This window comes from Erythrolamprus reginae, chromosome 1 (genome assembly GCF_031021105.1).
Source record: "Erythrolamprus reginae isolate rEryReg1 chromosome 1, rEryReg1.hap1, whole genome shotgun sequence".
NCBI classification, from domain to species: Eukaryota; Metazoa; Chordata; class Lepidosauria; order Squamata; family Dipsadidae; genus Erythrolamprus; species Erythrolamprus reginae.
In genome coordinates this window covers 306,367,975-306,394,298 of record NC_091950.1, presented here as the reverse complement: position 1 = coordinate 306,394,298, position 26,324 = coordinate 306,367,975, and the positions used below count along the sequence as shown (strand labels likewise).

General features: G+C 37.4%; 1 protein-coding gene across 1 annotated transcript in view; it reads left to right on the top strand.

Moving 5' to 3' along the window:
- The window catches only part of LOC139174950 (triadin-like), a 77,682-nt gene that overhangs the window by 41,018 nt on the left and 10,340 nt on the right, over positions 1-26,324 (top strand). The window contains exons 32-39 of the mRNA XM_070765701.1: positions 3,827-3,865; positions 4,351-4,401; positions 9,376-9,402; positions 10,443-10,490; positions 19,300-19,347; positions 20,022-20,066; positions 21,358-21,402; positions 22,810-22,839. Coding sequence (XP_070621802.1) covers positions 3,827-3,865; positions 4,351-4,401; positions 9,376-9,402; positions 10,443-10,490; positions 19,300-19,347; positions 20,022-20,066; positions 21,358-21,402; positions 22,810-22,839 — 333 coding nt within the window. The remainder of the gene's footprint in view (positions 1-3,826; positions 3,866-4,350; positions 4,402-9,375; positions 9,403-10,442; positions 10,491-19,299; positions 19,348-20,021; positions 20,067-21,357; positions 21,403-22,809; positions 22,840-26,324) is intronic.

Sequence of the window (26,324 nt, the reverse complement as noted above, 5' to 3'; positions counted from 1 at the left end):
ATCCCACTACGTCCTCCCCCCATTCCGGGCAGCAGCTCATCCCTGGTTTGGGGCACCATGGCTAATGAAAATTCCTCTAGTCAGCTGAGAAAGGGAATTAGTGAATTAATGAATGAAGTATAGATGAATAAAATTAACCTGTATCTGTATCTGTATATAAGGTCATTTGTATCTATTGTTCCAAATATCAGAGAAACAAGCTCTGATGCCTATGATTATATGTTCAATGTTTGTACTGTCTGTGATTTGGGGGCAGGAAAGAGATGGCTGAACCACAAATGTAAAGCAAATCAGTCGTGTAATATCTGTCCAATTTTATGTTATTGTTTAGTGCTGCAAGTAACGTTGGATCAGAGATTCAATTTAGCTGTCTATTATTTTATGTGCTGCACTTTCTATAATACAAATTGATCACTCTTTGGAGCAAACATGCCCTTGATTCTTAGTGTCAGGACATTGATGTTTTGTCAAAAGAAATATAACTGTTATGTGTAAATTGGTTGCAAGTGTTTCTACAGCTTCAGGCTTTGCTAGTCTTTCCATTCTTTTTTTTTTCATAATAGTAAGTGGCGTGACATATAGCTCCATGACAGAAAATTTGAGAAAAGTCACAACAAAATCATCCAACAACCACAGTCCAGTAAATCACATTATCTTTGATATTTACTCTATTGAATAATAGCAACATTTCATTTTGTCATATTGAGAATTAAGGTTTTTCATAACTTGAGCAGTATGTCTCTTTTGCATTCAGGATCCTCAATATGATGCATAGAACATCGCAGCATGCAATCCTTAAAAATGTTAAATTCACATAATAAATAAAAAAGAAGGAAAAAAACATATATTAGTTTAATAAAAATTATTAACAAGCAAAATCAGTGGGGAAGCCAGCAGGAAGTCTGATTCCCATTACTTTTTTGATCCACCCATGGCAATTCCATTTATTGGTTTTAGGCAGTGATGGGCTCCTACGGATACGGTCAGGAACGCAGTACCGGTAGCAAAATTTGGAGCTCCACCCAAGAGCACCCAATTTGCACTGAAAGATGTTGAAACAAAATGCATAAGCCACGCCCACAGTGTGGTAGTAAAATTTTTGGTAGCCCATCACTGGTTTTAGGTATGGAAATATCTCTGAAATTATGACCCAATGGGTGATGGGTTGTCTGTTTTTTGTTTGTAGTTATTACAATATAAGAGGAGAGGAAGAAGATGTGGGTTTTTCCCCTACATCTCTTGCTGGGTCTGGATGTGGAAACTATCTAGGCTAGTGATGGCGAACCTATGGCGCAGGTGCCCCAGGTGGCACACAGAGCCATATCTGCTGGCATGTGAGCTATTGCCCTAGCTCAGCTCCAAATACATGTGTGTGCTGGCCGGTTGATTTTTGGCTTGCACAAAGGCTCTGGGAGGGCATTTTTGGCTTCCAGAGAGCCTCCGAGGAGAAGGGGGAGGGTGTTTTTACCCTCCCCCAGCTCCAGGGAAGGCTTTGGAGCTTGGAGAGGGCGAAACACGAGCCTACTGGGCCCACCAGAAGTTGGGAAACAGGCCAGTTCCAGCCTTCAGAGGGCCTCTGGGGTAGCTGTTTTTGCGCTCCCCAGGCATTGAATTATGAGTGTGGGCACTCGTGCTTGCACAATAATGCGTGCACACGCTTCTTTCGGCACCCAAGGAAAAAAAGGTTCGCCATCACTGATCTAGGCCAAAGACATGAAAGTCTACTCTATTATTGCATGCAATAACACTCTCTTGCCAATGATTTTACCTCCGACACTCTACTTCTACTTTTACTTCCTGCCTCAGAAGAATACCATAAGAATCCCTCTCTTGTCACTCCTGGTTTTATTGCTTTCAGCAAGAAATATGTGTTAAATATTGGGAGGATTCTTTGTCAATGTAAAGTAGGCCAAAATTATTATATTTCATTTTTAATGTATTTCAGTGTGCTCACAGTAAAAAATGACAATAAAGGTTCTCTCCTCTCTTCTCCATCCCCTCTCCCTCTTCCTCCCATCTTATTATCATCTTGCAAGATAACTATCTCTAGAAAATTAGCATAAACATTTCAAGCATCTAGAGTTCAAAATAAGTTATAGTCAATATATAACCAAGCTTCCCAAATCCCTCAGTCCTAAATCTTTATTTTTATTTTTCTTTCACTGCCTCACCAAGAACATCTCTGGGGTAGTGTTGCTTACTTGAGTGTTGTCCACTTGAGCCTGCTATGGATTATTTTTTTCATTATCCTTCTCTATCCCTTTTCGGATACTGAGTATTGGTCCATGATAGAAATAAGTGGTGCTCTGCAATGTTTCAGTTCAACTGTTGCCATTTCCCAGTAATGTACTTAGGAACACATACTTGACTGATCTCTCTTCAGAATAATAAGCCATTTCTGGTTGGAAGTGAAAAGGCACAGATAGTCTACCCAATTGTATGGCAGCATTCCTTTTTGTTTATTTGTTTCTCCCATTTCTGGACTTTTCATAAAAGCTGTGGGACCAATTTCCTTATGTTTGTTTTTTACCTCTGTTGTCTGCAAAAAGTAGGCAAGTGTGCATTTAAAAAAACTCATGTTTTTCAATCCAAATTTATCTGTTTTATAGAAATAATAGAAATGTCCAGGAGGTTGAGGTCATTCACAAAACATTGTATTGCTGTTTAAGCCTTTTAGATGTTCTTTCTTGCACAGCTATGAATCCTAATGGCATCTTTGCAATTGATAGTATGGTAGATAAAACATATCATGCTTCCTGAATTTCCATATTTTAAATAGCACTGTTTGATATTCTCATTCATGCGGACTTGCATGCTGCAGCTGCCAATCATACCAGGCAACCTTTTGCAATTATGGTTCCTTATTTGAATACCCACTTGACCTGAAGCAAAACCCAATACAGTAATGGGAATGAAATAAGAAATAAAGATTAAGAGGAACTGAGATCTTTTTTTTAAAAAAAAACCACCCAAAGACTGTAATTCATACTAATAGTGCAATATATACATGCCTGCTCTATGTTATGAATGAGTCTATGAGTCTGTGGTCCATGCGAGCTTGATCTTTGACAGTGTAGCTTTATAGCTTGTGTATGAATGGTCATAAGTAGAGCCTAGTCTCCCCATAATAGACAGCTAAACTGTTGCATGGAGATGTTCTCTTTGCTGTCTGTATTAAGGCAAGAAATGGGTTGTGTATTGGATTATATAAATGCCTGGGTGTCAGTTTAAACTTGTAGACTAGACTGGCCAGATGAGCTAATTTTTCTTATAAAGTTACATTAACAAATATGCAAGTCTGAAAGTACAAATCTGTCATGGCTCTCTTTTTACAATCTGATAAGTTGGGGAGACACCTTTCTGAGTTTATTTCTCTGACCATTATGCATCTGAGAGATCTACCATTTCTTACCTGATCTTTCCCTAGGCAGTACTTCATAGTTTCCCCAAGGTCATTCCCACATATCATTACATTAAGCAAAGCTAGCAACTCTTTATATTGTTTATTCTATTGAAACTTAATATGATGTTATCAAATAGTGATGTCAAAAAAAAAACTGATCAGGAATGGGAAGAAAATATGGACATATGAGTTCATTCTTTTAATCTTTTTTCAATGGGCTATTAGTTCAATTTTAAATCTGATTTATAGTGTTAAATAATGTTCAAGGTATTAGAAATAATGTAAAAGTGTTTATTTTTCTCTTGAGACTGCTCTACAGTAAAGATAACAAAGATAAGAAATATATTCAGTTTACATGGACTGACAATCTTGACTTTAAAAAGAAACTTTTTAAAGTTTCGTGTTTTTCCCCTTTTTCTTTAGAAACTGATATTAAAAAGGAGGAAAGCCCATCTAAAACAGGTAACTAACTGATTTTAAATAACTTGGATTAGAAGTATCTGCTACAGATTTTCTTAATTCTTTGAACAGAGCTATAGTCTCAACATGAGAAACATAATTTCAGCTGCCAAAGTCTCTAATTTTAAATTATTATTTCATTTTATTACTAACAACCATGTGTTATGTTCTCTTAGCATTAATAGATCTTTAAAGTTCTCATTAATAGCTGATTAAAAGTACAATTGTCTAAAATCCTTTTTCATTTCATTATTCTATAATTGTCTTATATAATAATTCTATAATACAAACTGCTAAACCGGTAAAAAATGTTTATTGGTCACTTGGCTATTACACTTAATTTGTAATTTGTTAATTTGTTACACTTAACTAAATTTGTTATATATGTAACAAATTATTACATCTTAAATTGACTGACAGGTAGGTAGATAGATTTCAAAGAAAGCAATTGTTATTTCTTATATCTGATTAAAAAAACTTTTTTTTAGCCTCCAGCATGATAAAACAAACCAAGAACATTTCTCATCCTGCCATTACAGGTATGTATAATTTTGTTTATTGTGGTTTCTTGTTAAATATTGATTTGCTATTTTTCATTTTAATTCATTATTAGTGATTTAGAGTTGCAGTAGCAAGATAGCTAGCCATATAAATAAGATAGATATGGGGGGGGGGGGAGATGATAGATAGATAGATAGATAGATAGATAGATAGATAGATAGATAGATAGATAGATAGATAGATAGTTGTTTCCGTAGATTTTCACGGGTACAGGTATGACGGTCTTGGTATATTCAGGTTTCTTCCCGTGTAGGATTTAGAAATTTCTGGCGACATTTCAACGAGGTCCCACTCGTCATCTTCAGGCTGGTGCTTCTGTCCTTGTTCTAGGGCGAACACTAGAACAAGGACAGAAGCACCAGCCTGGAGATGACGAGTGGGACCTCGTCTAAATGTCGCCAGAAATTTATAAATCCTACACGGGAAGAAACCCAAATATACCAAGACCGTCATAGATAGATAGATAGATAGATAGATAGATAGATAGATAGATAGATAGATAGATAGATAGATAGATAGAGTACTGACCCAGCCTTAGCAGAAGCAAGGAACAGATTCCTTGTCACAAAACCCTCCTCTTTATTTACCTCTGGTCAATTAGTTACATTCACCCATGGAAAAGTCAAGGCAATAGTTCTTCAAGGAGTTAACTGCAATACAGAATTTATTAGTTCCTTGTGGTAATTGCAAAGCCCTGAGCTCCCAGACAAAAGGATGCAAATTAAGTTCTGCCAAACAATTTTTGTGGCATGATACACAATGAGCAAAATCTTCAGAAATACAAACTGTTGTTTCCTATGACAACCATTCTCCTTTCCTTCTATTTATTCTCCAGCCAGGGAGGGGCCATTCAGCATCCCTGTGTGCTTTGTTTCCTGAGTTATCTCCTTGTCCTCTGTTGCTCCCCTTTTCTAACTGCTCTGCACATACATGCATCTGGAATAGGTACCAGCTGTTCTTCTTCACTCATATCAGCTTCCAAAGGCATCTGTCTCTCTGGTGGTTGGGAAATGTCGGACAGCCATGGCTCTATCTCTGCGTCCGATGCGGAGCATCCACCAGAGCCTTCCCCAGACTCCAGCACTTGCCCAATTTCCTCCCCAACCTCATCATCCTAGCCTGACTCCAGCTCTGCTGGCAGCTGCTGGGCCACAACAGATAAATAATAAATAGCTAAATAGCTAGACAGATAGACAGGCAGGCAGGCAGGCAGACAGACAGACAGACAGACAGACAGACAGACTGGCTTTTTCATTTATACATAGTTGCTATCTTAGCAGAATAGATGCCATAAAGATGATAAGAATTGTAATTGCATATGGAAAATCCCCCAGGGCTTTCTAGAATAGTTTGTGTACAAACTATCTATTTCTCCTATTGACTACTATAGAGGCATCCACAGGATTCAGTATTTTCATCAAAAAGAAAAAAAGACATTGTACCATACAATGCAAGATCTGCTTCTTTCATACATACAGTATATTTCATATCACAACCATAGCATATAAAAGCCTAAAACTTCTTGTTATGTCAAAACAGAGCTCTAGATATATTATGGTGAGAGGAATGAAAGGAAGTGCTTGGTTGGGGGGAGACCCTCCAAGACTCAATCAAAGATATGGGATTGCTACCATTTCATCACTGTGTGAGGATATCCTATACTCACAAGCATCCTAATTTCAAGGGTTCTTGCAAAGGGCACTTCTCTGCCTCTCTTAATGCAGGGCTCCACAAATATAACACATTAAACTGAATGTAGCACATTGGTTGTGTATGATAGTCCAATAAAGCCTAAATTAAATCCCATGATTTTGCCCTATGTAGAGAGAATGGAGATGCTCGGAACTTGATGATATTAGAGTTTATATCAGGGGTGAAATGCTCCCAGTTCACTTGTGCTGGTCAGTCACCAGACAGCCAGTTGCGAAGGGAGCGCGGGCTCCGCCCACCTTCCCAGATGCTGCCATTTGGGTTCTTTCACCCTCGGCGGATGCACAGAATACTTTGCACGTGCACAGAGGGTAAAAGGACACAGATGGCGGCATCCAGGCAGGTAGGCAGAGTCTCTCCGATGACTGACAGGCACAAGCAAACTGGGAACATTTCGCCCCTGGATTATATTGTAGAGAGCAAAACCAGCGGATAACCAAAGTGCCACGGTTTCTCTCAGGTTAGAAATAAAGTGGATGGAAACTACGGTAACATCTTGAAAATGTTGCATTAATCCATGTTAATGATATATTTAAGATACTTTTCTTTACAATTTAGGCAAATTACTGAACATTAAGTGCTAGTTTTGAAATTAACCAATACAGTACAAGATAATTTATTCTCTTTGATCTTGCCCAATTTCACTTGTAATTTCTAGCTCGGAAATTACTGGAGATCCTTTTCTTAATACATAAATGTCTCTTCTGAAAGAGTGTGCCATGTTTCATTGTTTAAAGGATGTAATTATTAGTCCTCTACTTAAGGATTCCTTTTTGTCTTCTGCAGAAATTTCATATAGCACATGCATTTAGCATCACATTGACCCTTGGAAAAAGTGTACTATGCTTGTGTTAAAAGCATTAAAAGGCTGCCAATTTAATTTTAGTTTTGATACAAAATGTTAGATATTACCTTTAAAACCTCACAGGGCCTACAAGCTACCTAATTCATTGAAAGATGATCTCATAATTCTCGGGAATCTACAGATGCTGAAGGCTCATCTTGAGGTGACTTGGAGTTGAGCTTTTTCTATCATTATCTGGAAGGTGTTCCCTAATGAGCTGAGAGGATAGATTCTTCGGGGTGTGTGTGTTTTTAAACCCTTTAAAATAAGATAGTTTTTAACAGGCTTTTTTATTATTTAAATTCTGGACTTCATTTTTAAACTTTGGGTGTCCTTATTGAAGAGTATCAAAGGACTTCAAGAGCCAATAGTATCAAAAGTATATAAAGTAAGTAATACATCAAAGAAATAAAACCAGTGCCAAGTCTTCAGAAAAAATAAAGCTACTAATAGCCCCTAATCATTTGTCTATAGATCATGTCCAATATCAGAGGCAGGATGCTTCTGAAAATGCAGGTCCTGGATAATAAAGCTGGTTAGATACTGTGGAAACAAAATGCTGAGCTAGATGTTCATCCACTCCCAATTATCTGTTCTGACAACAGGCATTTTAATATTCTTTTCTCTGTCAATTTTTGGGCTTTTAGCTCAGCATAGTTAATGATTCTAAACTGATTGTTTTCTTCTTGACATTATATACATATACTGGTATTACTTCATTTTTTTTCTTATCCTCTCTTTTGTGCATGTGTATATGCATAGACATACATTCTCATTCATATTCCATTAAATGACTATATTTTTTTAGAGTAGGCATGCTCCTGTAAATCAGGAAATATTTTCTGGCACTATGGTTCACTTGCTTGAAGAATTTTCATTCGGAAACATTGTCTGTGGCTCATTTGCACACACATAAAAAGAGTATATAATTAATACCCTCTTGGCATTCAAGAAAGATGAGACAACTTATTAAAACTTAAAAATGATTATAAAGAATGGTGACAGGTGGTACCAAGAGAGGAACCAAAATAAATACTGTCTAAAATTAATGAGCCCAGAAGAATGGGTTATTTTGAGATAGGAGCATGTTTCTTAAATATGTATCTAGGAATTTTGACTTTTACAAATCTTTCTGATGTTATCAGAATAAATGCTTATATTGTAGACACCAAAAGTAAAAAAATTCCTGAACTCTCTCTGTTCTTTGTCAAATAATGACACTGAATCACTACCGTTAATTTGCTCTCTATGAAACAATACCTTTGAGGCAGATGCCACTAATTACCTTATTTCAGCTTTTGTACATTATATTTTATTTATTTTATTATGTATTTATTTATTTGTCAAAACATGTACAAGATAAGATTCCCTGAAGATTCTGCAGTGTGAAAAATAGTAGAACGGACAAACTGGAAGTCTGTTTTTCCAGTTGGAAAAACAGACTTCCAGTTTGTCCGTTTTACTATTTTTTCGCCCTCCAGGGTTTCAGGGAAGTTTCCCTGAAGCCTCTGGAGGGCAAAACGGTCTTCCCCGAGGCGAAAAACCAGCTGCCCAGCACCCCATGCGTGCTGGTGCTGACATAAGACAATGCCTCACATGCCCTCCGATATGGCTCCGTGTGCTACCTGTGGCATGCATACCATAGGTTTGCCATCACTGCTTTAGAATCATTGTGTTCCCACAAGTGCTCCATGTCCAATCCCTCTTGAATTTTGTTGACCTTTATCTGGCACAATTTAGTGTTGAACTTTATTTGACCAGATTCTTGTGTATAGGCTTGAATAAATCTTCTATTCTGCAACTTCTATTCTGCAGCCGCCCCGAGTCTTCGGAGAGGGGTGGCATACAAATCTAAGTAATAAATAATAAATAAACTTTATGAATTGCTTGATTCTTCGTGCCTGATAGGAGATGAGCTATGTTTTATTTTGAGATAGTGATAAGCTACTAAAATTGTTTTTACCCACTGGGATGAAGGTGAAAGTCATTTCTTTTTTCTTTTGCCTTTATTTTTTTCCTTTTATACACTCCCTGGTTTTTCTTTTTCATATATTTTTCTGTTTTTATTTTTGCAGTACTCTATCTATTGATTTTTATTCTTTTCATTTATAATTTTTAATAACATTATTTTTTAAAAAACCAGAGAATGGAAGTTGCCTACTGTGTGCTGACACTGTTATGATTCTGGTGGTATATAAACATAAATGCATAATTTGGAACACTATTACCATACATTGACTTTTATTGCCTGGAAAACCATTGCATAGAAAATTACATTATTGTGACTTTCGGCCATAAAAATGTTTCATTTTCCAATCTTTGTTTTCCGAAGAGTAGAGGGATATAGGAACTAAAATTAATTGTTTTGTTTTGTTTTTCTTTATTTCCCTTTTTTTAGGCAAGCAGGTAGAACACAAACCAACGAGTAAGTTTCTAAACTTTATAGCTATTAAAAATACAGGAACAGTGATCATGGTTAGAATTTGATGATATTCAGCAGTTGAGTTTTTACTGACAGTGGCAAACATTTATCCTTTGCCTATCTACTAAACCAGCTGTGGGATTTTGAAATTTTCCAGAGCCTATCTGGAGGTTCCACAAGGAGGTACATTGAGTTCCATTCCCATACAGATGGATGTTGTATTTTCTCATTGAAATGTAGTTATAATCATACCTTAGATGTATGGAGTAATCATAATAGTTTTACTCCAGTAATATATGTGACTGTCACATGATTTCCCAGACTACATAACAATGTCTTAGAGTATGGTATGATTTTACTGAGCAATAGAGACAAAGGTTTTACCCCCCAGCATAGTCTGTCCTGATGATCTATGAATAAATTATTGTGAAGTATAATATTAATCCTCTTTCTTACAAATATAATCTAGAAATATTTCTGAAGAAGCAGCCACAAAGAGAGGGCACTGACCAGGATTGTAATGCAAAAAGACTACTCAACGGAAACCCGAAGAGTAGTCTATTTCATTTCATGGAGCTCCTCAGAATGGAGAGAGACCTAACAAAAGTGCCTTCAGGTCATTGCGGACCTTGCTAGGTCCAACCATCTTAAAAGGTTTCTCCTCTCTGCAGTGGTTGATGGCCCTAGTTACTTAGGACTTTAGTTCTTTTATATGAAGGAGATATTATGAAGTTACCAAGACTTATCATATGCATGTTCTCAACAGATTGCTAGTATACCCATTTCAGAATTATATTGTATGTAGGATTATCTTCTCAGAGAAAACCTATGCATGATCACACATCAATTCATTATCTACTGTATGCTAGTTTGAGAACATCAGAAGACGGGACTAATACTCTAGCTCTTCTCCCAGTAATTCTGGAATGACTCCTTTTGTGTGAAACCCATTTGAAAAAAAATGTTAAAAGTTAAGAGCAGAGACTATACTATGCAACAACAGAGCAATGTTGTATTTATTTTGTATTGCTTCTACTTTTTAGAACAAGAAGTTCTTGGGCATGAAAAAGAAGTTCATCCAGCAAAATCAGGTATGTATTCTAATATTCACATTTCACACAACCGCTTGGCAAAGTAAAAGAAGGAACTGACAAATTGAGCAGAATAATAAGTCCTTGAGCATCTGACATTACTGCTACTCCACAATGTATACTTCTTAGGCTTGCTCTTGGCTTAGATAATAGGGATGCACTATTCTGTCCTTATTCATAAATATTGGTAAGCATGATTTTTTTCTTTGTTGAGTGTGGGGCATGCAATATGTGTAAAATCTAAGCCAAGAGCAAGCTTAAGAACTGCAATCCAACATTACCCTTTTCTCCTTTTCCTCCATTGAAGTAAGGCTCTTTAATTTCTCTCCAAGTCTAAAGAAATCACAAAATGTGTCATGTTATATTTATACTTGCTGCCCTGCTTTGCATGTGAATGCTTTTCCTAAACCTGCAATTTAAATAGCCTTGTTAACTTGGTTGCTAATAATGTTTTCACTGCTATTCCATCTTTTTTTCTGAAAAAAAGGTGGTTATGCACTTTAACATATTGAATTAATAGAATTTCCTAGCTATTGTTAACCAAATAGCTTAAATAATGCATTTGACAATTAACTGTGATTAATATTTTACTTTCTTATCTTTATGTCATTTTTAAAAAATAGTAAATATTTAAATAGGTCACACGTAAAGAGCTAGAGCACTGAAATACCATTGTTTCTTTCAGGGAGGCCTGCAAGGAGGCCAAAAGTCAAAAGTCAAAATTGAGTCTATATCAGTGATGGCAAACCTTTTTTCCCTCAGGTGCTGAAACACATGTGGGTTTGCTATCGCGCACGCACAAATACCCACACCCATAATTCAATGCCTGGGGACGGTGAAAATGGCCTGCTCCGTCCCCCCTGGACACCCTCTCAAGGCCTGAAACAGCCCATTTCCCAAACTCTGGTGGGCCCGGTAGACCCATTTTTCACCCTCCCAAGGCTCCAGAGGCATCCACCTGGAGACTCTCCGGAAGCCAAAAATGCTCTGCCTGAGCCTCTGGGTGAGCCAAAAATCAGCAGGCCTGCACATACATGCACATTGGAGCTGAACTAGGGTAACAGCTCGCGTGCCAGCAAATATGGCTCCGCGTGTCACCTGTGGCATCCATGCCATCGGTTCACCATCACTGGTCTATTTTCATGTGATCAAAACCTGTCTCTTTAACATACATCAAGATGCATGAAAAAAGGGGTGGAGCTTTGATTGCATATTGACTTTTTTGATCCCTTTCCCTGCAGACATCCCTGGTTCCATCAACAACTTTCAGGACTGCCTCATGAATGAGCCCAATGTGAATTTCCTGCACAGAAGAAAAGTTTAAATATAATAATAACTCAATCTATAGCAGATTGACACATTTGAAACTCTTTCCTTCAGTGCTGGTGATGAACATCTTTGTGCTACATATCATGTTTTATTGTCGTGAAGAGCATAATATTAAGTAATATTAGTTAGAATTTGTTATATTGCAAAGTAAATGTAATTAAAAGAGGCTTTGCATAGATGATATCAGAAAATGTAAGCTGTAGCTGTTCTCAGGAGCCATCTCTTTTTATGATTAGTGGAAACTGTCCTTGTGCAAAGAAGCATTGTGTTCCCTGAAGTGAATTGCAAGTTGCAGTTTGCTACAAAATAAATGTTTAAATGTAGAGAATAATTGGTAAAAATTATTGTGACTCTCATATACTTGCTAGTATTTCTGTGCTATTACAATATAGCCAGTAGAAGATAGCAGATTTCTATGTAGTTTTAGAGTATGTTTATCCAGAGTGGTCAATATCAACCCCCAAGGGTCTTACTATCTGTATGTCGTCTATTATTATTATTATTATTATTATTATTATTATTATTATTATTATTATCACTGAACATGAAACTCAGTAAACTGAACATTCAAAAATGCATCACAAATACCATTGCCTAGGCTTATACCTAGGCCAGTATCCTAGGTATCAGCCAGGTACCTTCTTAAGATGTACGATTACTACTACCACCACCACCACCACCGCCACCACCACTACTACTACTACTTAAATTAGTATTTTTAAATATTTTTTAATGTTTGGGGGTTGATGAACAATTTGAAACTTTATGACGGGTTAATGAGCTGAAGAATCTTTTATTCACCTCTGTTCAGAGGCATTAATAGTTGCATAGCATTCTTTAAATCCCACAATCCCTCCATTTGTCTACTTTAGGTCTTCCATGATTATTTATTCATTCATTCATTCATTCATTCATTCATTCATTCATTCATTCATTCATTCATTTATTTGACTTCTATGCCACCCAATCCCAAAGAACTCAGGGCGGCTTACAACAACGATATAAGTACAATAAAAATAAATACAGAACAGTAAAAGAAGTTGAACAGTTAGCTAAAGTTAAAACATAACAAACTAAACAAAAAACCATTAAAATGTTATTATAAAAAGAAAATCACACTGATGTGCATACACACCATTCTTACAGTTGGCCATCAAGCTGTGAATTTATGGCCTCCAGGCCTGTTGGCAAAGCCAGGTCTTCGTAGCTTTGTGAAAGGCCAGCAGGGTGGGAGCAGTACGTCTATCGGGGGGAAGTTGGTTCCATAGAACTGGGGCAGCCACAGAGAAGGTCCTCCCCCGTGATCCCACCAACCTGCATTGCTTAGTCGACGGGACCTGGAGGAGGCCAACTCTTATTAGTCCCTGGGAGATATGCAGCAGGAGACAGTCCCGTAAATAGTCTAGCCCAGAGCCATGTAGGGCTTTAAAGGACTACAAAATGAACTCCCTCTGATGACCTCTGATCACATTGTCTCTGAACTTGAATGCAAATTTAGCAACACATTTTGATCAGGGGTGAAATGCTACCGGTTTGGCCTAGTTTGGGTAATCTGGTAGCAGCGGCTACTGGTGATTTGGGGAACCAGTAGCAACGGCAGCATGAGGCTCTGCCCACATGCCCAGATGTTGCAATTTTCTTGTTTTTAACCCTCTGCATATGTACAGGGAGTGAAAAAGTGTGCACGCCGCAAGGTGGGTACTGCAAAGCAGACACACAAAATACAAAGCGTAAACTTTTGAACCAGTAGGGAAAGTAAATAGATTTCAACCCTGTTTATGATGACATGGCTTTCTTCGAGCCAAATTTAGTCTTGGTGTCAAAAAAGATTTAGCACCAAATTTCATACTTTATTCTTACTAGTTTTGTCAAAACATTCTAAGCATTTACACCGCTGTGATTATCAATATATAATTAATGTAATATTATGCTGCAAATAGCTCTTTTTGCTGTTCTGTTCGGGTCGTATGTGACCCGAAGCCAAGTTTGAGTCCCTGTAAAAAATTTTCCCTGCATATCTGAAACTTGAAATTTCATGTAGTTTCATCATTTCAGGGGTTCTCTCTATGAGAATTTTTTTGGGGGGGTGGGGGGCTTAGTTTTTGCTGGGCAAAAAAAGTTACAAATCTTATGTTCCTGGGTCACCCTGACCCGGACCGAAAACTCTTCATTTGCAGTGCTTATGTTTGGTCTTTTTGAAAGCTTTTTTCACTTGGAAAGTAGTCTGAACATTTCTGCACACAATGATATGAAAATTGAAATGAAAAAAGTAAATCTTATTGGTTTATTTTGTGGATATAATGCACGCCCCCCCCGTTTTTGTGAAAATTTTTTCAATTTATGGATAGTTTTGCTTGCAAAATGCATTCTATTTTACTAAAGTTGGTGTGGGATTGGTAGCTTGAACATTTCTGAATATAAGAAAAATATAAAGGAACTGAAAAAAATGATTCTTATTGGTTTTTTAACATCAGAAATAAGGCCTCCCCCCCCCCCCCTTGGCTGCTTGCAACCATTTTCACTTTTTATTTTTTTATGCTCCAAATCCGAAATATTCTTTAAAATCTTAGGCATTCATTTACTCAATTTAACAATGCTGATCATCAAAAAATATTTTTGGGGTGGTGGCTAATTGTTTTCTGGGCAAAAAAAAATCATAACTTTGAATCTGTTTCTGTTCGTATGTGACCGGACCAAAAATATTTTTTTTAGGTACTTGAATTTGATCTTTTTGAAAACTTTTTCAACTGGAAAACTAGTTTGAACATTTATGAAAATAATGATATGAAAATTGAACTGGAAAAATTGAGACTTATATTTTTATTTTGATCAAAAAGCCCCTCCCCCATCCTTTTTTAATTTCGTGTCAATTTCTATTTTTTAAGGCTACAAATCCCTAAGGAATTTTCCCCCAAAAGGTTTGATATACTAAATTGAACATTTCTGAATATAAGAAAAATATAAATGAACTGAAAAAAATGGTTCTTATTGGTTTATTTTTGCCACAAAAGGGCCACCCCCCCTCGGCCTTGCTGTGTGCCATTATTGTCACTGTTTATACATATTTGTCTAGAAATATTTGGAATATCCTTTTGAAAATCAACCACATTGTAGCCAGAGAACTAATTTTATGAAACAAATCCATTTTACTAAAAAAAAGTATGTAAGTTTGAAATTAACAGCATAATTTTTATATAAATTGAAATAATTGAGGCATACTTTATGTGCAAAATAAACCAATATGCATCAATTTTTCCAGTTCAATTTTCATATCATTATGTTCAGAAATGTTCAAGCTACCAATCCCACACCAACTTTAGTAAAATAGAATGTATTTTGCTAGCAAAACTATCCATAAAGTGAAGACTATTTAAAAAAAATGGGGGGGGCGTGCATTTCATCAACAAAATAAACCAATATGCATCAATTTTTCCAGTTCAATTTTCATATCATTATGTTCAGAAATGTTCAAGCTACCAATCCCATACCAACTTTAGTAAAATAGAATGCATTTTGCAAGCAAAACTATCCATAAATTGAAAAAAAATTCACAAAAACAGGGGGGGCGTGCATTATATCCGCAAAATAAACCAATAAGATTTACTTTTTTCATTTCAATTTTCATATCATTGTGTGCAGAAATGTTCAGACTACTTTCCAAGTGAAAAAAGCTTTCAAAAAGACCAAACATAAGCACTGCAAATGAAGAGTTTTCGGTCCGGGTCAGGGTGACCCGGGAACATAAGATTTGTTACTTTTCTTAAACAGAACAGCAGGGTTAAATATTTGTGCCTCTACTTCAAATACAGATAAAGGACAGCTAGACAAATATATAGATTGCTGTTCTTGAGAAAATTACTTACTACACTGATTATTGTGTTGTGTTATCAGTTATCCTATCTGATGGGTAATTGAAGAACATCTATGAATACCAATGTATTAACTTAGCTAAATTTGAATAATCTTTGCATTATTTTAAAGTGAATAAGGTAACGATAGTAACATGAAGGAAAACCTAAATTATCTATTTCTATATCAATCATGAACAGAAGTAATTGGAATTACATTTTAAAAGTCATTATCTATTTATATCTTTCTTTCACTACTTATCTATTTTGTTAGATCTCTAATTAATTGCTTGTGGAAGATCTTTAGTATTTTGGAACATCAGGAACTTTATTTGCATTAAAAAGGCAGTGCACTCTATTTTTACATTATTTACATATAAAAAAATATTTTCATATAACATAACTGCACGAAAAGAGAAGTCTCTGCCTTCTATATTTACATCTACCTTTTTATTTATTTCTTATATTTCTACCCAATAAATGTTAAATTGTTTGACGTGCCCCTCATTTGCAGCTATAATCAATATTTCAAATAATTTTAGATGCATGCCATGTTGCAAGATGTAAAATGGGTACCAACTAGAGATAATCTGCAGAAGGGATCACATTAAAACAATAATATCAAGTCCCAAGGCAAAATCCAATATATTCAGTTTTGGCATTAAAACAGACCAGACTTTCCTAATGGGCACCCTCCAGCGATCACTTTTATCCTGAACCAGTGTCCATTGATCTGACTGATGGATTGTCGGAAACATAATCCAACATATCTGAAAGACATTTATTCAAGAAGACTAGTCTATATCTGGAATAATAAGTCTAGACTAGCCCTTTTATCTTGCTAAAAAATAAAATGACAAAAATCTAATGCATAATTTATTTATTATTTATTTACTTATTAATTGGATTTGTATGCTGCCCCTCTGTGGGGACTCGGGTCAGCTCATAACATATAAAAAAAACATAATAAGACATCTAGATCCAATTATATCATTAAAAAGCTAAAAATTCTAATATAATTAAAAACATTCATTACCATTTACTCCGAGGAAACACACTAAATATCTATAATCTGCCAAAAATTTATGTCAACTTCTTTATATCTTAAAAGTTTCCATTTTCACTGCCCTTATATTTTCTCAGGTATCTTGGGGCTAGAGTAGGGTAATTCAACAGGTACGGTTTAATGTCTGTGGAGATTCTCAGTCATCCAGGCCAGGGTTGCTTTTTCCAAAGGCAACTGGACTTTTTCCTTGAATGCGTTTTGCTTCTCATCCAAGAAATTTCTTTGGCCAGAACTTAAGAAGCATCCTGGATAAGAAATGAAACATCTTCAAGGAAAAACAAAGTCCAGTTGCCTTTAGAAAAAGTACCTTTAGGATAACATGTACAGCTTGTTTTACAAGTGAAATATTTCTACATTAATTTAACAAAGGTATTGTTGTATGCACAGTGTATGCAACACACATTATACAGGTAGTGTTTGATTTACAATGTATCACTTTGTGCCTATTCAAAGTTACAACACACCTACTTTGGGAGTACTTACAACCCAGATTCAAAGTTCCAGTGGTCAGGTCCCCTCCAAGGTCATGTCATCGCTTGGCAATACAGATGGCCATTTGCAGCATCCTGGGGTCACATGACTGTTTTATGAATGTTTGCCTGAAAACTGGCACTTATTTCCGGTTTTCTGCAAAACTACGCCCATAGAGAACCATGGGTTTGCTTAATAACCACCACTTAATGACAGCCACTAAAAAAGTCATAATAGCAGGTTGATCATGTTTTATAAACTATACAATGCACAATGGGAATTTCATTCATTCATTCATTCGTTCATTCATTCATTTATTCTGCCCTTCTCCTTAGACTCAGGGTGGCTTACAATATGTTAGCAATACTACTTTTTAACAGAGCCCGCATATTGCCCCCACAATCTGGGTCCTCATTTTACCCACCTCGGAAGGATGGAAGGCTGAGTCAACCTTGAGCCGGTGATGAGATTTGAACTGCTGACCTACAGATCTACAGTCAGCTTTAATGGCCTGCAGTACTGCACTCTACCTGCTGCGCCACCTCGGCTCCTTTATTCTATAATTATATAGAATATATAGATTCTATAATAGTCACAAATAAATAATTACCTGTGTCAAAAGCAGCCCCAAATTCTCAAAAGTATGAAGATTTATATAGATTTACTTTTCCCCCCTTCTCTTTGTATCTGCATGCTACTTAATAGTAAGACCAGAAAAAGCAACAGCTGAACTCAAAGTTGCAAGTAAACAAATACATAGCATAGGGTACATACATACCTATAGTATATGTAATAACAAGCCACGAGAATCATGTACCTGATGGAGCTTAATGTACCCAGAACCTCACCTGATATATCTATTGAGCATCATAAAACTAATTATATTTATCCCATTAAAAGATCTGCCTCAAAGTGTCAAATATTCTACGAGAGTGAGTCAAAAAGTAATGCCATCTTATTTAGGACAGGTATAATTACCAACACAGGAACATGTCACATACATCAAAATGAAGCTGTTCCTCTGTGGATCACATCCTTCCTTCTCAACATAGTTGACACTTCTCTCAATAACAATGTTTCACCTTCGAATGAGAGCATGTATCCCTGCCTCGTAAAATTTTGTTGACTGTTCTTTGAGCCACTTCTTCACTGCAGTTTTCAATTCCGCGTCACGGGAATAAAGTTTGCCTCTCAAACCCACCTGCATACATTGCTACAATCTAAAGTATTGTTCTCAAACACCTTTTCTTATCATCTCTGAATGTTCACAGAAGCTACCCCCCCCCCCAGCAACAAGGAATTCAGTCATTGCTCTTTGTTTTTGACGCAACTCTAAGGGGGCAGCCATTTTGAATTTTCCTTGAGAGTCTACAAATCTGGAAAGTAAGAAACAAAATATTTTGGAATGTAAATGATATAATCATTTATAACTGGGAAAATTTTCAGATATTTTTATCACTGTTCCTAAATAAAATGGTATTACTTTTTGACAAACCCTCACCCTACTTTTATCACTCACTTCATCCTCAAGGTAGCTGCAAACTTTAATCACTTACTTGGAATTATCTGGCTGTTAGCATCTGGGAGGGTAATGTAGCATGTGGAGAGATTATGCCAGGTTGCTCGCAGTTGAGCAAATAGAGACTGAAGTTGCATTAAAGTGAGCTGGATGGGGGGGGGGAGAGATAGAATGAACAGCTTTATGGCAAACTGCCAACTACCTGCTGTTGTTCTCAGCAGCAAGTATCAGAGTGGCAGCCGTGCTCCGGTTCTGCACCTTAGTTAATTTCAGTCTGTCTCCTTGTATGAAGTCACAGTTGATTGACTGTATTCAGGGATGCCTGGAAAAAAAAGGATGCTGAAGAAAAACATCTGTGCGTTATATCAAATCACTTGAGATGCGATTCAATCCAAGTCCATAGAAGAGCCTATAAATGTGTAGATATAAGATCTGTTCTGTTTCCAACCACATTTAACTTCCCTGCTGCTGACAGACGGAAATCACAAGCTTGTTTTCTCCAAGGGTTTGTGAAAGAATATGCAAATATCTAAGCCCCCTAAAGTTTAACCCCTATGATTTGGACGTTCTTTGCAGACGAGAAAAAAGCAGAAAAATCCTTGAGACAAAAGAAGGAAAAACATGGTAAGGCTGGGTTTTTTTTTCTCCTTCTAAAAGACTGTATGAAAAGTAATTGGTCTCTGGATTTGCCAGTTTTATTTATTTATTTATTTATTTATTTTTATTCTTTGTCCAATATACAATACATATGGAAGAGAATAGACATTAAGTAATATATATAAAGATAGAAAGTAAAAAAGAAGAGAAGTAGATGGGAGGGAGAGAATATATATGATATAAGAGATAAGGAGAGAATATATAAGTATATACGATATATATATATATATATATATATATATATATATATATATATACGAGATATATATATATATATATATATATATATATATATATATATAGAGAGAGAGAGAGAGAGAGAGAGAGAGAGAGAGAGAGAGAGAGAGAGAGATAAGGAGAGAATATATATGATATATGAGATAAGGAAAGACAATTGGACAAGGGACGATAGGCATATCAGAGCACTTATATATGCCCCTTACTGGCCTCTTAGGAACCTGGAGAGGTCAATCATGGAGAGTCTAAGGGAGAAATGTTGGGGGTTTGGAGTTGACACTATTGAGTCCGATAATGAGTTCCAATATCTTTCCTTCCTCACTTACCTTAATATTAACAAAGTGAATTGTATGACCTTCAGTTTAAAAATTGTATTTGTTTTTTTTTCTTTTACTTATATACAGGGAAAACAATTGAAAAGACACATTTGAAAGTAAAACATGACAAAGGTATGTATGTACTTTGTGTGTGCGTGCATGCATGTGTGTGTGTATATATGCATGCATGTGGTTTTTACCCAGCCATTCAATCTGCAAGGACTTGGGCGGCTTATAAATTTAATCAATTAAATTAAATTCAAGACTTCAAGGCAATTTACTCAAACCTCTTCCTGTGAAGAAAGTTGGGATGATGCAGAATGAGTCCAGAACAGTGTCAGGCCAAAGTCTTCATGTGGAGTTAGAGAGTTCAGCCTGACACAACACAAGGGGGGATGGGAGGGATAGTGAGTAGTCAGAGGGGAAAGTTACTAGACACAACCAAAGATTCCTTTCTCAAAGCCAAGGCCACTGTTTGTTCTGCCTCAACTGAAGAGAAGAGGAAGTTGATAAGCCCTTGCACACACACTGGTTCTCGTGATGAACTTGTGGGTGGTGGGATGTAAGATGAAGCTTAATCTAGGTGCGATTCTGGGAAGTACTCAGAATTGGAATGACAATGGCATAGCTAACATGGTGCTGTTAATAAATCAAGCTCTGATTGAGAGAATTGGACTGGGACTTGTTTTATTTCTCAGATGCTATTTAGAATGCTGACACAGGGGTTCCCAACCTTTTTTTTGCCCATGTCCCACCTAAGCATCTCTAAAATCCTGACATATAATTCTTACTATTCAAAAAGTGAATTCCTACTCATCTGGAGGAAGCCTAAAAGGCCATTAACTTGGTTTAACCCTATTAAAAATCAAATTCCCTTCCCCTGTGGGGCGTAGGCCCCATGTTTGGGAACCAAGGGTCTACAATCACTCAGTAGGATTCAATGGCTGAGATAGAGTAGAGTCTTTGCTCCCTCTTCTTATTGCAGCAACATACAATTGTCCTTACAAACCATAAATCTAGAGAGTTACTTTTAAGAGAAGAACAACAAGCTCCTAGACTTTTGTTTGAAGCTGGACTATTGTGGTATTTAGCTTTTCTGCAAATCAATTGGTCCTCTGTAACTATCGTATTATTGGGAATGGGGAATGGCATTGGCCCTGAAAAGTTTAGGAGAAAGATGGGGAAAGAGAAAAACATGGTCGCCTCCATGGACCTTTGATTCCATGATTTTGTGACCCAAGGAAGTTTTCCTTCTAACCTTGATAAAGTCTCATGGACTTTGATTAAAGGCTAAAACATATACAGTTCTTTGAAGAGAGTAGCTGTGCATCTAATGTGTGTGTTTATGCGTCTATATTTTTAATGCCTATAATGCTTGTATTTAGAATCCAAAACAATTAAATATTTTTGTTTTGTTTAACAGTTCCTGCAGAAAAAGCAGCTCATTTTTATTACAATATGACTACAGGTAATAGGTGGTTGGTTTCTTCTTCTTCTTCCTCCTCCTCCTCCTCCTTTACTCTTTAAATCCAATGTCTCTTAAGATTTAATATTAATTGTTCACTTGTAAGATCCATTAATCTTAATGAAAAATCACATTTTACTTGATGTTTGAACTCATACCTTGTTATTTTCCAAGCCATAACTGTCTACTGTTTGATGTACAATGGCTTGGGGAGGGGCATTTTCCAAACTTGAGCAGGTGCTCCAGTTGCAGCCCTACCTGGAACCTTCTCATAGTGATCCATGCCTTCATTAACACTTGGTTAGATTTTCTGCAGCTAATCTACAAGACAATTAAGAAGCTGTAGGCAGACCAAAATGGGGCTGATGTAGAATCTGGCACTCACACATGGGCCCTATGTTGGCTTCCTTAGGTTTTCAAATATAATTTAAAATTTGTAAATTAATTTTAGGGTTGCTTTTACCAATGAGAATGTTGACCAATTCAACACTTGGCAGAATAGTGAGCTTTCTTCCCCACTTTCTCATGACATGGGAGGCTAAATCATGCTGCATTTCTGTAGCAGTACCAGCTTTTTGGAATGGCCTCCTAGAATGTAGGCTAGATCTGAACTTGACTGCCTTTTGGAAGCAGCTGAAAACATATCTCTTTTGGAAGGTCTTGGAAGAGGTTTCCATGCATCTGAAAAGAATATTTAAAAATGGACAAATAAGGAAGCCTTATGGTAGTGATGGAGAATCTATGGCATGTGTGCCGGAATTTCACACATTTGTCTGGATATTTCAGCCGTTGCCCATTGCTCTTCCGATTCTGATGTGCATATGCCAGCTGGTCTTTGTATGCGAGGGAGCATCAGAAAGTGGAAGACCAGCTCGCTGGCATGCATACACATGCCGGAAAGCTGCGCTTCTGGTTTCTGGTGAGCACATGTGCACTGGGCAGCTTGTCTTCACGTAAACATGTGTGCCAGAAACTGGAAGACAAGATGACTGGCACACATGTGCATACCGGAAACCAGAAGTTCATCCTCTCAGTGTGAACATACACACTGGGGACCTACTGAAGTTTCCAGCATTATCACATGTGCATGCCAGGGAGCTTCTCTTCTGGTATCTGGTGGTCCCCCACTCCCGTTTCAGCACAGTTATACAACTGTGCAAAAAAAGAAAGCCTTTCATCCCATTATCAAAGACATTCATAGTCATAGCTTTTTTTGCATTTCAACATGATGTGACTTCAAAAATGCTGCTGGATTAACTTAATTAAGTAGGAAAGAAAGCCATTGAAGGAAAGCAAATTAGCAAAGAAAGCAAATAATTAATTGATTAGCAAAGAAAACAAAGAATTAGCAAAGAAACATGCTCTACAGATTCTCTCCCTCTTTCTGAAATTTTCTTTCTTTCTTTTCAGAAAAAATGTCAAAAACTGCAAAACCAGGAAGTAAGTTAAAAGGCCTTGCAAAGATCTTTGATTTTCAAGTGATTTTAATTCCTTGTCAGGATATGTAACTTGGTACCCACAGTATTGTTTTACCTCATCTTGTCAGATTAAGAAAGAATGAACAATTTGTCTTTGAAAGCTAGTTAATGAGGGAAAGCCCATTTTACATATTTTGTAAGATTAAACTAATCTTGAAAGCAGTCGCATTGTGAAGGAGAAAAGATAAATTAGTACTAAAAATGTGAACAAGACATCCATTTTTATACATTTGTGTGCTATCTGCACAAGTACAAGAGGGGATAGTTCAAAAATGATTTCCATATAAATCAACTACTTTTTCCAGACTTTTTCCAACAGCTGTGTAAATGTTGTAATAATCTCCTAATATCTAAAAATATCTTAATATCTAATAATCCTGCTCTTCTGGTTGTAAGAAAAATGTAACTCCATAAAACACACCTATTCACTCCTTCCCTTTCCAGTAATTGCATATAGATTATTGCCATTGTATAAATCTTCAGATATCCATCTTCTACAATTTGTTTTTGAAGTTTAGGATGGGAAGGATTTACACTATTATAGTTGTAGTGTAATGACTCTTTAATACCAAGAATAAGACTCAAGCCAGTCAAATTAATTTGTAATTCAGTAATTCACATTCAGTACAGGTTAAAAATTCAACTTCTACTAATATTTAGCAGGTGAAAATTGTGCTCATGAGAGGCCCAAAGCCCACATGAACCCATTTTTAAAATTCTAAACTGTAATTCTACTAAATGGAAGACTTGCTTTACATTCTTAGAATAATTATTAGCCTCGACTTTATCATCTTCCTTCAAGAAAGAGGGGTTCTTCTTTGGGGGGAGTTCAATTCTTAAAAATGGGCCAGTATAAACCTAAGAAAAATTCAGATTAGCTGAACAGAATCTGTGTACTGGTCATGCTAATGACTCTCCATGTTGATGTGCTATTTTTGTAATATTGAAATCCTTATTATCAATGAATGTGAATCAAATGACATGTTCCCTCTTAATAGGAAGAGTAAGATGGGTTGTTTGTAAAAATAATAATGACAGAATATTAAGTAATTGGAATGGACAAACCATCTATAAGGGTTATCCGTAAAGTAAGGTTACAAGGCACATAGCTCTTGTGGGGAATGTCCACGGGGGAAGTTGGAAGCCAGCGGAAAAGAACGAGCAGTGCCAATGGTCAGTAGGTCATTGATGGACGTTGTGTTGAAGGTTAGAAATGAGCATCCTCATCTTGGGTGGGTAAAACAATTTCCATCTGTGTCATAGCCAGATCTGGTATTTGATTTGTGAAAACCCTTACAGTTGTTTGCTTTCATCCAGTAGCTTTCTTTAACTACATTTTGATTTACCTCAGATTGAGAGGGCTGTTCTGTAGCATTAATGTTTCACCCATGAAGTAGAGCTAAGCAAAATATTCCGCAGCATAATATCCTAGGATGTTTGGGCTTCAACTACAACCTATTGGTTTCTATAAGAGATGTCAGGATAAGAGCATATCTCTGATGGATATGTGGACTTTATGTTGCATTGAATGAAGAAAAACTGGACTTTAACCAATACAGAAATCTAGGGAGAAAGCAATAATGAATGTATTGACAATCTTAAATCAGATTTAGTTAACATAGGAACTGTTGGTCATGTTCAATTATTTTTAGCTAAATGTTTATATTTAACACTTTTTACTCCATTTTGTTGCCTCTTAATGATAATTTGATTAATTAACACTTAAATATACTAATTACCTAATAATGGTTAAAACAGCATGTGCATCCCAGACAAGACTGTGAACTATACTGTTGGCTATGTACAGAGCCACCCATTGATAGGTAGGTCATAAATGATGAATTAGATTAAAGACAATCTGTTGGAGAGGAAAATAGCAACCTACTTCAGCAGTTTGCCAGGATAGAATATTCACAATCAGATTTGTGTCAACATGATGTTAGAAGATTTAAAAGCAAGTCACAGACATGAGTATTGGTAGTGATCATGATAAGGCTGGAGTAGAGCTAAAAGCATATTAAGTCCCTAGAGGCAAAAAGGAAATTTAGTTCTGCAAAAATATGTATACTATTTGTATCTGGATTGCCAGAGCAAAACATACTTGATGCTGTCAAAATAGAAATGTCGAGAAGCAATTACTGCCTGACAATCCTGGCAAAATAATGTCTATTGGGTCATGAAGAATTGGAAGTGACTGAATGATTGAATAACAATACTAATTAGGAGCCATGTCCTTTCTCTTATCCGATAATTGTTGTAAACCAAAATAATGTATACAAGGTACGTTTTACTGGTGACATTGATAGCACTGGCAAGTATTCAAACAATATGTCTTGAGAAACTCTTGCCAACCAATGCAAAGCAACAGAAGAAGAGTAAGAAGTCCCATTTTATCTATGAGATAATGGTATAAATAGTAACTTGGTTAAGACACACATGCAGGTTTATACCTCCATATAATATGGAGTACCACTCATGGAGAAATTCATTGCCACAATATTATTTCTTTCAATGACGAATCTATTGTGGACAAACCATCTAATATTTATTTATTTATTGTTTATTTCTTAATTGGATTTATATCTATATACTATGCAATAGTATATACTACTAATATATTATGCAAACTTCATACCAGCATGCCCAATATACAGTGAACCCTCAAGTTTCGCGTCCTCGAGCATCGCGAAAGGGCTATTTCGCGAGTTTTCAACCCGGAAGTAAACTCCACCATCGGCGCATGCGTGCCTTTTTTTCTATGGCCACGCATGCGTAGATGGTGGAGTTCCCCAGCTGGGAAGCTGGGCGGCTTCCCTGGGTCTTCCCCCTCTTGCCCCGGTAAGACCCCAGCGGCAGCGCGAGCAACGGCGTGGGAGGGCGGGCGGCACGCGCAGGGACACCCCAGCTCCGCTCCCCAGCTGGGAAGCGGCCCCAGCAACAGCGTGGGCGGGCGGGCGGTGCGCGCGCGCTTGGGGAAACCCCAGCTCCGCTCCCCAGCTGGGAAGCGGCCCCAGCAACGCGCGCGCGCTTGGGGAAACCCCAGCTCCGCTCCCCAGCTGGGAAGCGGCCCCAGCAACAGCGTGGGTGGGCGGGCGGTGCGCGCGCGGTTGGGGAAACCCCAGCTCCGCTCCCCAGCTGGGAAGCGGCCCCAGCAATGCGCGCGCGCTTGGGGAAACCCCAGCTCCGCTCCCCAGCTGGGAAGCGGCCCCAGCAACAGCGTGGGCGGGCGGGGCGGTGCGCGCACGCTTGGGGACACCCCAGCTCCGCTCCCCAGCTGGGAAGCGGCCCCAGCGACAGCGTGGGCGGGCGGCACGCACGCGGGGAAACCCCAGGCGCGAGCAACGGGGTGGGCGGGCGAAGGGCGGGCGGCGGTGGAAGTAAAAACACCATCTGCGCATGCGCAGATGGTGTTTTTACTTCCGCACCGCTACTTCGCGAAAAATCGAT